General features: G+C 37.0%; 1 protein-coding gene across 4 annotated transcripts in view; it reads left to right on the top strand.

Moving 5' to 3' along the window:
- ZC3H13 (zinc finger CCCH-type containing 13) overlaps window positions 1-15,716 on the top strand; it is a 45,445-nt gene that overhangs the window by 15,191 nt on the left and 14,538 nt on the right. For all 4 annotated transcript variants that reach the window (XM_077781397.1, XM_021528454.3, XM_021528455.3 and 1 more), the window contains 8 exons: window positions 3,094-3,202; window positions 5,255-5,394; window positions 6,351-6,505; window positions 7,827-8,024; window positions 9,384-9,557; window positions 12,300-12,610; window positions 13,620-14,084; window positions 15,051-15,233. In XM_077781397.1, the coding sequence (XP_077637523.1) occupies window positions 5,308-5,394; window positions 6,351-6,505; window positions 7,827-8,024; window positions 9,384-9,557; window positions 12,300-12,610; window positions 13,620-14,084; window positions 15,051-15,233 (1,573 nt within the window). In that variant the 5' untranslated portion in view covers window positions 3,094-3,202; window positions 5,255-5,307. The remainder of the gene's footprint in view (window positions 1-3,093; window positions 3,203-5,254; window positions 5,395-6,350; window positions 6,506-7,826; window positions 8,025-9,383; window positions 9,558-12,299; window positions 12,611-13,619; window positions 14,085-15,050; window positions 15,234-15,716) is intronic.

The following is a 15,716-nucleotide window of genomic DNA, read 5'->3' as shown; positions in this document are numbered from 1 at the left end:
GACTCAGCATTGTCCATTGTCTTCCATCTCTGAAATGGGAACAAATACCTCTTAATATCAGGGGAACTTCAGATTCATTTACTTACGTGTTTCTGTAGCATGGTAGTAGTCTGCACTATAAAGAATATATACCTAGAGCAAAGTAGTACTGTGCTTGCCCAAAAGGTTGTGGCTGTAATATGCATAGTTTACTGTAGGTTTAAAGGAATCTGTGCTTTGGAATGAGTTTATTTTGCTGCTGCATGTATGTGTGCAAGGTCAAAACCGAGATTTCTGCGATGTGAGAATTGTAGGTTCTCTTGTATTGTGTAAGTCTTCTATTCTTTCCATCGGTGTTGGCAAAGTAACACTTCTTGGCTAGAAGCATGTTTTACAGATTGGATGAGTCCTTTTGTGCTTGGCCAGGCTTTTCTGGCAGTAGTGGGAAATTTATTCAAGTAGACATCAAGTCTTGTGCTATAGAGTGCTGATCACATGAAACATAGAACTTCAACTTGAATAGACATTAAATTAAATAAAATCTCACAGAAGTCAGCCATAATGTCATACGTTTTTCCCTTTCTTATGTGGCATATCTCTAAACATCAACATGAAACTGTGAAAATCTATCCAATACCTGCTATGTTTAGCTGTGAGCATATACCTAAAAACACTGTAGACAAGGTCTACTAAATCATTGTTTCCTCTTAGGACAAGCTGCAATTTTTTTTTAGTGAATAAATATATAATTATGTAAGTGTAATGTTTCTAATGTAGTGAATGGCATTTTTTCAGATGCTGCAGATAAATAGTTAACAAGACTGAATATACAACATCTTCAGGTACAAGTGGCAGTCATGCTATTGGCCTTTAGGAACTGAACTTACTTTATTCTTGGCTTGTTTAAGGGAGAGACAAAAAAGGTCTGTAAAGGATATGAAGGAAATATTTCATTCCCATAGTATTAGGGAATCAACGGTGTTACAAGTGTAACAAATAAAAGGAACATGTTGAAGATTTTTTAGTGAGAAAAATTAGGTATGTGTTCTAGACCATCATAACTTAAATTCTTGATTAGCATGCCCCAGGAAAAATATACTCAATTTCTAAACTGATATTTGTTTCTCAAGATGCAATGTTGTCAAAATCTTTTTTTCTTGACAACTAAACAACATTAATGTAAAATACTCTGTTTGCCCTATAATCAGTATTTTATTTTGATAGCTGTTCTTGTTCTCAGTTCTTCTTTAGAAAAATGATTGTGCCACTACCGAATCTTTCCACTGAAAGGAGAAAATACAGGTTCTTTCAAGATGCTTGTATTGGCTTGTAAGTTTGAGGAGGTAGGCATGATACATACAGGTTGTGTAGTATTTTTAACATGGACTTTTAACATGGACTTTTTTAAATTGGACTTGAAGCATTGACTTGCTGCACGTTCTTTGATGACAAGGTATTTGATGCATTGTCTTTGGGAGATTTTTTAAAATCCGCATGGAGAGGTTGTCCTAGTGTTTGTATTTCAGTTTCCTAGTAAGAGCTAGTGTTGAATTAATAGAAACTAGTATTCATATTTAAGAAATTACAGTTTTGTTAGTTTATGTCATAGGACTTAGTTTAAGTATATGGCAGAAGTATACAGCTCGGTAGAACAGCTGTGGCCTTCATGGAGAGTGGGATAGAAAAAATAAGAACAGTCTTCCAAAAGAAAAGAATGATTGAAGGGAATCTCATCAAATTTTCTTTTAAAGTAATTTGCCTTGGGGCATAGTAGAATTCTGGGCCTTAGATTGAATGTCTTTAGTACATGTTGAGACAATGGCTTAGTGGATGTAGACTTGTCTGGAGTTTATGTCAGCAACCAACATAACTCCGTAAGTTATGACCTTCTACATAATTTTAGAGATTTTCATCATTAAACTGGAGATAAGTTTCTAACATTGTTACTGAATAAAAAGGATTAGTTGAATTTTACTCATTTTTGAGTGACTGTCTGCAATTTTATTTTGTTTCCTTAATGTACTTCTAAGGTGATGTTAAGGTTTTAAATTAAGGTCTAAGTCTCAATAAAGAATAGCTAGTGAAATTCTCAGGCATCTCCTTTTCTTGGCGTTTCTCCCACATACCAACATGAAAGAATCCCCAGAAAAACAAGAGCTGAGAACAGATTTGCTGTTCTGGTTTCCTGTTTAATAAATTAATCTGAGATACTTCTAAGTTTGAATTTTCTTCTTTTGCTAGTAGTGAGGAAACTTTGTTCTGTATTCCACTTGAGTCCAGGTACATCATACTGAGAATGATGCTTCAGCAGATGCAGAGGTGTAACTATGTAGCTTTATACTGGAATTTAGCAAGGGCACAAGAGCAACACAGCATCAGTTGACTTGAAATTATTTTTTTTCTTGTAAGGCTAGTCTCTGGCTTTCCTTGGTGTTCACAGGACCATCCACCACATGGGAAAAGGGTGCTACTGCATTAGTTAGAGTTGTCTTGCAGACAGTGAAAGTCAAACACAAAGCTGTCAATGGAACTTGATTCAATTGTGTTGCTTTAGGATTTTTTCCCCTTCTGCCAGCCAAGGGTCTCTGGGTTTATTTAATATCTCTTCCTCCCCTCTTCCTGTCCCCCCTCCCCCATTCTTTATCCTCTGGAGAGCTAAATGGTTCCACTTCTGGGACTCATCTGCCTTGCATATAAGTATTCTTATTTACAGCTGAGAATTCTTGCTCAAGCTGTTAAAATTATACTCTTTAAATGTTCATTAAACATCTGATCTTTAGAACTTAATATCTTCTTTTGGTGCCTATTTTAAACTTTATTCTCTGATATGTGCTTGACTCTTGCCCTGCCTTTAAGCCTTCCTGTTTTATGAACCCTTTCTTCTCTTTTCCTCATCTGCTATTTGCATTCTGATTATATGAAATTGCATTAGAACATGTAGGCTGTGGAGTCTCTGCTTGTTTAGGAAGGTATTTGTTCAACAGGCTAAAGGGGAAAATGCTTTTTGTACTATGAAAAAACCCCAGCCAAAATACTATGTTAAATACACCTGCTTCTTCAGGCTTCTTTTAAAATAAAGTTGTTTACTCTAATGCGGCATTTTTCCCTTTATAGAAAGAGTCTTCACGAGGAAGACATAGAGAAAAGGAGGATATCAAAATTACAAAGGAGCGAACACCAGAAAGCGAAGAGGAAAATGGGGATTGGGAAACAAACAGAGAAGGTACGTATAAGGTATTGAAATGACACCTCAAAGAGCTGTGAGATTTCTGAGCTGTGTGCCAAGTGGAGTGCTTCAAGATTTACTTTATAAAGCAGAATACTTTTGTACAGTAGTCCTTAATTTTTTTTTTTTTTGAGGAGAACTGACAAGTTACCGGAGTTGGACTGCTACAGTGGTTAAACAAACTAGCTTTAAAACCACAGGCTTTTTTTTTTTTTTTTTCTTTCCCCCCTCTTTTGACCACTTGGGCAACAAGGAATTTAGGTATATTCTACTCCATGGTGAATCCTTCACATTAAGGTCACTAGATGAATCCAAGTTGCATCTAAAGTAATTTTGGAGCTTGTCAGTCTGAGAAGATAGTGTAAATCCTTTGAAATCAAAAGTCAGCTGTTTTCGTTGCATAACTTGTAATGGTAAACTGTCACTAACAAGTTTCCATTAGAATAACAATAGTTGAAGGCGGACATCAGTGACATACTTATGTTCTAAAAATACTTGAAGAATGCTATGTGTCTTGCATTATATTTGTAGTCACTTCTGTATGAGTTGATGGATGGGAGTTTTTGGGTTTGGGGTTCTGTAGTACTTATTGGTGGTTTCATTATTGCTGAATCGCCACTGAACTCTGGTATTGCTGTAGTTTTCTAAGTGTCTATTTTTCAGAAGTAGTTACAACATTGCAAGAAAAAAATGGCAGCTCTGATCTCATCTGAGGGAATTCACATATAATGAAGATATTTGCAATGAAGTTCACTGCAGGTTGTAGGATGGAGCTCCTTGGAAATGTCAATTAACTAGGGAGCTTTTCAATATAGCGTGTGTTAAAGTGTTGCAGGTCCTGTTTTGCTGTGTCTTAAGCACAATACATGGAATGGATTTGGAATGGAAAAGTAGCCAATATATGTATTCACTAATTTAAAGTTTGGAACATAGAAACCACGAGGTCTATATAAAAATATGGAATGAATGTGTTAAGTCTTAGACACTGAGACTTTAATCTTGAGAACTCAGCTTTTTTTTGAAAAGAGTGTCAATTGTCGGTATATGGATGAAGGAGAATTACTGTCTGTTAATTTCGACTGAGTGCTGTATAAGTAGATGGATAGGCTGAAAAGAACCTAAGCTATTGGGAACTGCACCTTTCTCTGTACTGTTCCCATGCATTCATGACACATGAAGGTAATTTGTAGACTGAATTTAGTTATTGCAAAACCTTTTATGTAGTTCCTGTATGTAGGAAGGGAGTGAAAGCTAATAACTTTTTAATGAAGTTGTCTTTTCTCTGACAGATATTTTTCTAAAATGCTTTTTGAGTATTAGACTTAAATAGACATAAACAAAATTGATATAAACAGAGTGAATAAATTCAATTTTCAGTATGATTTCAGTTGCCAGGTTGGAAGCTTAAGATATTAACTGTCCATGACTTAATGAAAATATGAGAGAAATAGCACTTTCTCTAATGTGAAAAACAAACAGAGATAATGTTGTAAAACCAGATGTAAACTCTTGAAGTGTATGTTTATCCAATGAAAAGGTTCATGCAGAACTCTTATTTTAAAATCAACGTTTACATTAATTGTAATTAAGTCTATTAGTTGATTTGTAAGACACTGTATGAAATAAACCCCTCTAGTATTGTGCGTCACTACATGAATCTGTTTCATGTGACTTCCCCAGTTAAGTAGTGTTCCATATGTTTTCACTCTTTGTGAGGACACAGTGTTAATTCTTTTGTTATTTAAATATAAAGTGGTTTACTGTGTTTTCCTTGCTACCTCAGATGAATGTCCATGAAAGAAGTTAAGATGTTCTTTATAGTGAAGTTTAAGAGTTGAACTTCAGGTTGTATGGAACTAACTAGAATTACTTCATGTTTGCACACAGAATTGGAGAAGAAATTTGGCATTCATTCCTTGATCCATTCATGCAGTGCTTAAAGGTCATGGAAATATTTATGGTTGCCCTCTAGTATGCTAAATGTTATTGTTGTATTTTTCATCAGAAATTGTCTGTTAATCTATTTACTCTTTTTTTCTTCAAATAAAGACTCTGATAATGGAGATGTTAATTATGATTACGATCATGAGCTGTCTTTGGAAATGAAGCGCCAAAAGATTCAGAGAGAACTCATGAAATTGGAACAGGAAAACATGGAGAAACGAGAGGAAATAGTAATTAAAAAGGAGGTTTGTATTTTGTAAATGTGAAATAAAAAAGACAAGTCATCAGCTGTTGTCCTGGTTTTTAAAAGTGTTAAGTTTTCTTTTACAGTTCTTTTGAAAGTTTTAAAGTTCTCATAAAACTTCTTTAGCCTTCTGATAATGTTTACATATTTGAGAGTCAGAGTTCCCACACAACTACATGTAAAAATAGAATAGTTTACATATTTCTCTGTGGGTGGAGAAAAATGATTGATTGATCTTTGGACACTTCTAAAAATCAGGGCAACAATCAGCCACTTCATAGGGTTCTGTGAAGGGTTCTAATGGTTTAGAAGATTTAGTTTTTGGGCTACCAATGCACTATTGTGTTATGTGATAGTAAATAACTGGCACCTATGTAATTAGTATGTGACTTAAGTACTTGAAGTGAGTATGTGATCAGTCATCCAGCACAGTAGCCAAGTTTTCTCCTTTTTGAAGTCAGCTATTAAATGAGTAGAATTTAATGCATTTTAGTGATACAAAACTAGTAAGATCTGTAACAGAGAAGATAGGTAAAAGAAAACGCAAGGCATTTCCCAACCTCATTTTCCAGCTTGCCTTGTAGTAACAGAATAGAGTGACAGAGAAAAAGCTGTAGGTTTTAGAAACTCTAAAATTTTGGGGAAGACTGAAAAAAAAATCCTCTTAGGATGTCTTTCTTTTCCAGACAAATGTGAGTTAGTTAGCATACTTATTTTAAACCTTAAGTTACAGTTTTTGTAACGTATTACAGAATACATCACCTTCTCTTCCTCTACACTTTATCTGTTGTTTTCCTTTTACGCTGTTCTTTACAATGTGATGAGGTTGAAGTAGAGATGTACGTGGCTCTCATACTCTGTCACTTGCTGAATATACATGTTTGACACACATATCAGCATACAGTTACACTTTTGAGCATCAATATCTTACTGCTTTATTTTATTCTTACCCTCAAGATTTCTCCAGAGGTGGTTAGATCTAAATTATCACCATCACCACGGAAGTCCAGCAAATCTCCAAAACGAAGATCCAGTCCCAAATCATCATCTTCAGCTAGTAAGAAAGACAAGAAAGCATCTACTGTCTCTTCACCACTTTTGGAGCAGCAGAGGTCAGTATGTAGGTGCATCTTTCAAGAGAGTGCGAACAGGGAGCCACACATAACTGGAGTTTTCGTAAATAATATTTTCCATTTTCCTTTGTTTCAGTGCCCTTGATTATATACATTTAGGAGAAGATCTCTCAATTGTGCATTGTGAATCATCTTATGCAGATAATTGTCATATGGATGTAGTTTTCAATTGATTATTTTCATGGTTTACAAGCAGATCTTTTCTCTTTGAATCTCCAGAAGCTGTGTGAGATCATGAGAAAACAGAAACCATTGAAAAGTGGAAAACACTTTTGTTTGAAATGCTGCAGCTTGTGAGGCAGCCTCTCTAAATTGAAGTGTTTAAAATTTGACCAACTGTACATTCTTTTGGTGTTGTATATTACTGTTTAAGATATAATGTGTGGCTTTCAAGGCAGGGAATTTCTCAGAATTCAGGAGAGGATAAGAAGTGAGGGATGTGGAGGAGCAGGGAAGAATTAAGGTAAAAATGCTTAAAAATCACAGCATTTTAACTGGATGCTGTGCCACCAAAGTCAATCTCCAAATCTGCTTCTAAAGTTCTTGCTGGCCACAAGACATTTTGAATTGTTGTTTGCAGCTTTTAGATAGGAAAGAAATTACTGCAGCAGTGTAACCAGACACACCTGTGTTTGGTAAAATCCCCTATTTAACCTATTTGTTGAAATCCCCTTTAAAATAGGGGTGGAATGACCTTGTTTCTGCTGCAGGAATGGTACGGCATTTGCTGGTGTACTACTGACACATGCAGTGATACCTAGTTGATGGGATTTATCTTAGTGGTAAATTCTGTGGAAAATACATAGTGTTTCATATTGTGAGATACATACTCAAGAATGTTTAGATGCTTCATCCTGTCAGGTAGTTAACATTAAATTGAAAACATGAGTAGCTCAAGTAATTTTGTGTATGTGGTTGGGATATTGCATTGCAGAAATCGGAGTATAAATAGAAAAGGTACTGTATGGTTTTTGTCTTCTGATGTACACAGTTCATGTAACGGCATTTTATCTTTGAAAACTGGTTCTGTCTGAGCAAAAGCAATTCCTGGTTTTGTTCACTTCTGTAGGGAAAAAAGGCTGTAAATCAAGGAGCTCAACATAAATTTTTACCATCTCTTGTTTTTTCTGTCAAGTTCTCCTGTTGAATGGTGCTTGCTAAGGGAGTTGGTAAATCCCATCCTAAAAGCTTCAAGGCCTTTTATGCTATAACTTTCCTGTCAATGTCTGAGAAGTTACTGTATTAAATAGTTGTCAACTCTTCATTTTTATACCCTCCCGCCCTGTTAATTTTTCTCTAGGAGTTCTAAAAGTACCCAGAGTAAAAAGAAAGGTCCTCGTACCCCTAGCCCTCCTCCTCCAGTACAAGAGGAAACTCCCCTGGGGAAAAAACACAAAGAAAAACATAAAGCAAAAGAACGTTCAGAAGAAAAGACAAGGGACATGAAAGAGAGAGGGCGTGACTTTGAAAGGCACAAGGAAAAAAAAGAGAAGCAGAGGTAAGTTATGTTGCATTATGAGCTTTTAGCTGTAACCTCGCTTGAAAAATTATCTTCTATAGAGCACTGATTAACAAGGGTGGTATTACCTACTTTGCCAACAACCTTTTCAGTACTCAGTGAAGTATTTTCAGTGTATTATGTAGATGGGTCAATAGACTATAGCTAACAGATTGGTAGGTTTTAATTGCATAAATTTGTAAGTTTGTAAAATGCTCCTTTGAAAGCTTCATTACTTCTCAAGAATTTGGATCTTGGGAACCAGTGGAACAGATTGTTTGCCAAAATCTTTATTGAAGTCATTCACTGGTCTGAGTGTATGCTTTTCAGAAAAGTTGGCAGTGTGCATTTAAGTGCTCCCTAATCTTCAAGTAGGTTAAAGTATTTTTGAACTAATCAAAGACTACTGACATTTTGGAATTGCTTCACTTTTGCTTATATACATATTTATATATTAAAAAAAAATGGTAGGCTACTATAACTATTCCATTATTTCCTGGAGCATACATGTCCACTTAAGCTGAAAGATACATGATCTGTGTTTTTATGTCCTTTATTTTCTTGAAAGTCAGGTGCCGGTTGTTATTTTTTACTTTGTAACTGGCATAGCAGACTAAGAATTGGAAGAGTAGTCAATCATGTATTTTTAATTGATTAAATAAATTCAACCATACTTACTTGAAAGTATTTTATTTTCCTCATGATTGCACACTCCATTACTGGAAGGAAGTTGCAAGCAGTAGAAAGGAATATTCTAGATACTGCTGAAAGCATCAAGACAGTACTTATCACTGTGCTATAACCAGGTATTGCTGTGGTGACTAGTCTTATATTTCACTGTTGGATTTTTGTCTTTTTTTTCCCTACATAATAAAAAATGAAGTTGTAATGTCAAATCTCTATGAGGTACAGTCAGTGAAATAGTTGAAGGTTTTGGCAGATTACTTTCATTCACTTACTACTGGGATTAGCCTGTGAAAATGTGTCTGAGCTTGAAGCTGATTAAATAAAGTTCTGATATTACAGAATTTTTTTAATAAGGTAGCAAAATATTTCTACATTGGTAAGAATTCTGTTTTACCACCTCATGAAATGTTAGGTTAAATTTCAATAAGGTTTTTTTTGGTTTTACCATGTTTTAAAGTCCAGTGTAGCAAGAAATATAGTGCATATCTTGCATTCTTGAGTTTTGCTAATTTAAGGTAATTTAATATGTTAAATAATAGGTGGAACAAATGACTGTATAACATGGCTCTTGATATGGTAATCACAGGTTCTGTCTTGGAGGTGTCTGTAGTGTCTTAGAAATCTGCTAATGCTGTCTTAGCTTTGTTAAACAAGCTGCTGTTCGTTTCCCAGGGATCCATCTGAAAGCTCCCGTAGACAGAAACGGTCTCCTAGTCCTGCAGATCACTCTGGCAGTAATTCTTCCCCTTCCAGGGAGTACTCACCACCTGCTGCAAGGCGAAAGCAAACCTCCCGAGCTCCAGCCAAGTCAGCCACTCACAAACCTAATTTCTCACCCTCTCGCAGGTGGGAGGTCAATTCTGTGGATTGTATTTCTTTTAGTAGTTCTGGTTTTGAAACTTCCTCTCTTGGTTTGACTACTTGTTTATGTGCCTGTTGTGAATGTGTGTGCCTCAAACACTTGAGCTCTGAGATTTTTTGGTTGTTGTAATGTTACTACATGGAAGGTGTCTGTCATGTCAAGAACACAAATCACGGTAAAAGTTTCCATTTATCAGTTCCTCTCAAATGTTTTGCCTTCAGGTAGAACTTCAAAAGTCTGATATGAGATACAGTGAGTCTGTGAGCCTTCAGGAACTTGCTTCCTCCCTAACTTTCTCCTTTTTAAAAAGTGGAATATAGGAAATTTTTTTTACCTTTGAGATAGAAAACAGGCAGAGTTTCTCTTTTCTGGAATGGGTAAAGTGATACACAGGTTCTGGTTCTGCACATCTTTCTTGAGAAGCAGTTACAGCTGGTTAAACAATGCTGTACAAAGCTTCTTGCAGGAAGTTTTAGGGAAGTTATCGGATCTGTTAGTTCTTGGGGCTTTGAAAAAAAATGTTTTACAACCCATTAAAAATGGAGTAGGCTCCTTATTTTGGCCTGAATGAGTGTAAGCTCAGATTTAGAATGGCAGTGCTAAATACTACTGTAGTCCCATGTTTGTATAATGGAGAGCAAAGCATCCTTATTTTCTGCACCTCTGTTGAAGGCTGGGGGAAACAAAATAAAACCCATCCATTCAGCAATCCAAAGAGTTGTAAGCAAACTGATTGGCTTTTGTGGTGACTTGGTTCAGCTGGAACAGCACTGGATTGTTTTATGTGACTGATGGACATTCTTGCTATATTGGATTCTTCAAAGGGAAGAGAGTTCTTCCTGGAGGAGTAGTACTGAGACTGCAAAATATCTCTTCTGTACTCTTTTATCTGTTTTTCAACTTACTCCAGTGTCCTGGTTTCAGCTGGGGTAGAGTTAATTTTCTTCCTAGTAGCTACTGCAGTGCTGTGTTTTGGATTTAACATAAGAATAATATTGATAACACACTGATGTTTTAATAATGATTACCACAGTTTCCCACACCCTGCCAGCGAGCAGGTGCAGCAAAAATCCTGGGAGGGAGCATGGCCAGGACAGCTGACCTGAACTGGCCAAAAAGATATTCCATACCATAGAACATCATGTTCAGTGTATAAATGGGGGGAGTTGGCCAGGAACATCCAATTGCTGCTCAGGGATGGGCTGGGCATCAGTTGAGGTGAGCAAATATGTTGTGCATCACCGTTTTTCCTGGTTTTCTTCTTTTTCTCTCTCTTTTTATCTCCCTTTTGATTGCTATTATTGTTACCATCATGATTATATTTAACTTTATTTCAGTTTTGAAACTGTTCTTATCTCAACCCACAGGCTTTATTTTTTCCCATTCTTCTCCCCACCCTGCTGGGGTTGGGTGGGGGAGTGAGCAAGCAGCTGTGTGGCACTTAGTTGCTGTCTGGGATTAAAGCACGACATCTAATATTTTGCTCATCACTGCCTGCTTGTACCAAATGTTGTGCAAGGGAATGTTAAGCAGAGAAGATAAATGGGCCTTCTGCTAGCAGCAGGGAAGGGTATTTGAAATATTTTGTCTCCATACTATTGAAAGCCTTCATGCAAGCCAATCTTGGTAACTCTGTGTCTCAAAATAATTATTTCACAGGGAAAAATAAATGTAGTCTTAGTTTAAAGACATGAAAGTCTTAAAGTCATTAAAGTTTTTTTGATTCTGTCAGTCATATCTAGCCCTGCCAGAATTTTACGTTGACTGCTTTGGAAATTTGACTACTAATTCCAAGTTATCTGCTTAATTTGCATATGAGTTGTCATCTTAGAGGGATGCAGACTACTTGTTTCCTCAGGAAAAGTGAGATTTTTGAAGATATGTTGTCCGAGTGTGGCTTCTTAACTCCCACTCTTCTCCTTGTCATCTCTGGAGTTTTGTGAAGTGGAAGAGAGTTGGAGTTAAGGACAGTATATATTTCATGAGAAGAGATTCTTGCAGGTTACTTCAATGCTGATAAAGGGAAAAGTACCCCACTACTGAGCCTAAAGACGTGAAGTGTGCTTTTGTCCACATTAGTCATATTATGAGGAAATTTTATGAGGAAATTTTATGAGGAAATCATATTATGAGGAAGTTTTCCATGTTTGTGTAAATATTCATGTTGGCTAACATCCTACATAGGTATATGTATGGTTTTTCTGGATCTAAGAACTGTTTAAAGATCAATCCTTACCATAAAAGGTATTTAAACATGTATAAGGAGGAGACACTGTTGCTTTGTAAAAAAAATTCAATGCTGCTGTAAACAAAAAGTTTTAGTTATACCTTGTAAAAATAATCTGTGTAATTTTATTATGAACTCTAAAAATTATTTTATATTAAAGAAAACAATGGTTCTCATTTGGGAATGGAAAAGAAGATAATGATTTTTTTCTGACTCCTCCTTCCCCTACATTCTGGTAGCTGTGTAATGCAATTTTGATTGGACAGACTTTTCCTGGGCACTAAATAAATAATAATCATTCAAAGATAAACATATTTTGAAAACATACTCTTGGCACCCTGGAGGGAAGCCAAGTTTGATGTTTTATAGAAACAGCACGTATTTTCAGCAGTCAGAGAGTAGAGAATACAAAAATTATTTTAATTGCTTTTTTGTATGGTATGTCAAGAACCTTTCAAGTCAAATTATTACATGTGCCTGTTTTAACTCTTCCTCGCAGGTCTGCTTCTCCATCAGGTCAGCATCATTCTCCCATATCCTCCAGGCATCACTCCTCGTCCTCGCAGTCAGGCTCGTCTGTTCAAAGACATTCTCCTTCCCCACACCGCAAAAGAACTCCTTCTCCATCCTATCAAAGGACAGCTTCCCCGCCTGCAAGGCGGTCATCTTCCCCCTATCCCCCACACTCTTCCTCTCCACCTCAAAGGAAACGAAGTCCTTCGAGACACCGATCTCCTGGAAGAGACAAGGGAAGACATGATCGTGATCGGACTTCACAGTCTCATGACAGGCGCCACGAAAGGCGGGATGGTATGAATGAAAATAGCACTTCAGAATCGTTTTTATTTGTTTCCAAATTGCATTTGGAAACTTGATTTTCAAATTCTGGCATTGTGTGCACCCATCCCAGTGCCTAGGGATTGAAGAAAATATTGGCTGTGTTTACTCTGGCTGTGCTGGTGGTGCTCTTTGCAAGGTACTGCGTGTAATAACGTACCCCTGCAGAACTGCTTATGTAGGCTCAACTGATTGTAAAGGTGCTTGTAGGTATCTGTGTAGGTGTTCCTTGTGTAATGCAATGGTGGTGTCAGTAGGAAAGTGATTTTCATGGCAGGCTACACCTAAGTAACTATTACTCTTTTCTGTGAGGTACCCAATTCCAGTCCCCACTGATTGCTTTCTACTGTCTTTGTAATTGACATTAAGTGAGATGTGTGCAAAGAAGGAGTCATTCCCTCTGTTTGGGTAACATGTGATGAGCAAACATGCTGTTTGCCTCGAGAGACAGATTAGACGAGTGCATTTGTTGGCTCTATATTAGACTAGCTGTAAACTTGCCTTCCTGTAGTAGTAATATTATAAATACATAATAGAAAAAACCCAAAACAAACCAGACCCCCAAACTCAAACCAGTAGATTTTGGCAGAGCACTGGGGCCTTACAAATGGTCTAAATATATCATAAATGTTTTGGAAGTGTCTGTGTGTGTGTGTGTTTGTGTGTGTAGAAAATAAGAGGAATCTATGATTGAAGGAGTGATGATCCTGCCTTAAAATTATTGGAGTGCACTTGCTCTTTAGTATGTTTCACATTTATTCTTATTATTCTTACTGTGTTTTGAATAGGTGGATATCTGTAGAGATTGATATTTAGAATAAGACTGTTAAAACTTACTAAATGTATAGATAGATAACCCAGCATGATCTTGTCATGCTTATATGTTAATTTTGATTCATACTTTGCGTTTGTTATTTTAGTACTAATTGTTTGCTTGCTCAGATTAAGCCAGGTATATAACATTCTTTTGAACGTTCTGCAGAAACAAGAGGGAAAAGAGAAAAAGAAAGAGAAACAAGAGATGATCGTGATTATGACCAAGAGCAGAGTACCTCCAGGGACCACAGGGATGACAGAGAGTCTCGTGATGGAAGAGATCGGAGGGACACGAGAGACACCAGAGATCGGCGGGAGCCACGGGAATCCAGAGATACTCGAGACTCCAGAGACACCCGGGATTATAGCAGGGATGCCAAAGACAGTCGTGACCAGAGAGACTCGCGCTCCACACGAGACTCCCATGACTACAGAGACAGAGAGAGTCGTGATGCCCATAAAAAGGATGACCAGTATCAGGACGACTTGCGCAGCTATGGAAGATCCCATGGCAGAGAGGAGAGCTCTCGTGCTGAAACAAGGAATGACTCCAGAAGTGACTCCAGAAATGAGAGCAGAAGTGACAGAATCGGCAGAAGTCGAGGCAGAGGTCCAGAATTATCTGACAAAGGTATTACATAGTTGAAAAGTCCATGTGTCCCTATTATTGAAGATTGAGTATTTGCATTCCTACTGCCTTGTTTGATATTTGATATGCAAGTGCTGTCAAGTAGTTCATGCTTTTAAAGCTTGATTCTGTTCAGTTCTGTTGTCGTTAATTTAAAACTTAAAATTTATAGCACTTCCGTGTTCTCCATTCATTAAAGTGGCATAACATTGGTATTCTGCCATTCCATTTTAAAACAAAGCCTAACCTTTACCTCACTCCATTTAATGTTAATGCAGGTTTTCCCATTGGCTACAAACACAAGAGGCTGATACGTAGTGGAAAATTCATAGAGGGTAGTGCATCTCAGTGCACTGGGCAGCAGGTTTCTTAAGCTCTTTCAAAAACAAGTGCATGTCTTAGGTCCTGAAAACCATCTCTCATACACACTCACCTCTCCCTGCCTCACCACCCTGCCCCATCTGATTTCCAAAAAGTGTGATTTTATTCTTTAAAATTATTTCTGAAGTCTGATGCATTAATAATAATAAATAACAAAAACTTTTAATAATTTGTAATTTATTTTGCTTTTTCAGGCTTGTGACATTTTCATTAGGGAAATTATGTACAGTTTCTACAGGGAGAATGATCTCTGCTTTCTCTGCCTGTTCTTGCTACACTGTTAGGTTACAGCCTATTCAGAACAGTTGTGAACTGACTGATATTTGGACTGATACTTCTAGTCAAGACACCTTGTACTATGACCAGGGCATGAAGATTTAGAAAGTCTTGATTTTGCAGTTTGCAAATAATAACTTTAAACAATTAAAACATACGAAATTTGAGTTGTTGGTTAAGGAGAGTTTGATGTTACAATAATAAGTCAGCTAATTCAAATTTATTAGACGTTAATACATCAGTTGGTATAAAATATCAGTGGATTTCCTTATGTGTGGAAGCTCATGTTTTGTGTTGCTACATCTTCATTAGGAAGTCGGGGGACTAGAGGATCCCAAGCTGATGGTCACAGCAGTAGTGGAAACTACCACGACAGCTGGGACTCGAGGAATAGCTACGCTGACCGGGATCGCTATGACAGTCGGGATCAAGCAAGGGATTCCTCCTTTGAAAGAAGACATAGTGAACGGGATAGGCGTGACAACAGAGAAAGAGGTATTTTAATGTCTGGTTTTACTCATACATCTGTAGTCAAATGTGTAAGTATGAATGTGTGTTTCCCTCATTTCTACCTTGTTCTGCCCCCACACTGATTCATAAATAGCTCCTCTGACACCACACACTGACTACTACTCCTATCTTTGATATAACTTCTGTTGAAATACCTTTCATTGGCATTGTGTGCATGAATGCTGTCACCTTTTCTCCAGCCCTGTGGCTAAGTTTTGGCATCTTCTGTGTTTATTCCTCCAAGTGTTATTTAAACAAACTAAACTTCAAGGGATTTCATTGTACAACTTCATTGTAAAATGTTTTTGCCTCCTCCTCCTCTTCATGGTTTGTAAGCCTGTTAAGCTGAGAGTCATGATTGCATTTCATTACTGATTCTGTTTGCCTGTGTAGAAACATTATGCTTTTGCTCTATAAATTGCTTGAGTGTGTTTTGGGGAAGGCCTAAACTAGATTGACAATTATGGA

Source organism: Lonchura striata, chromosome 2, assembly GCF_046129695.1.
Source record: "Lonchura striata isolate bLonStr1 chromosome 2, bLonStr1.mat, whole genome shotgun sequence".
NCBI lineage: Eukaryota > Metazoa > Chordata > Aves > Passeriformes > Estrildidae > Lonchura > Lonchura striata.
This window is presented reverse-complemented; position numbering and strand designations above follow the sequence as displayed.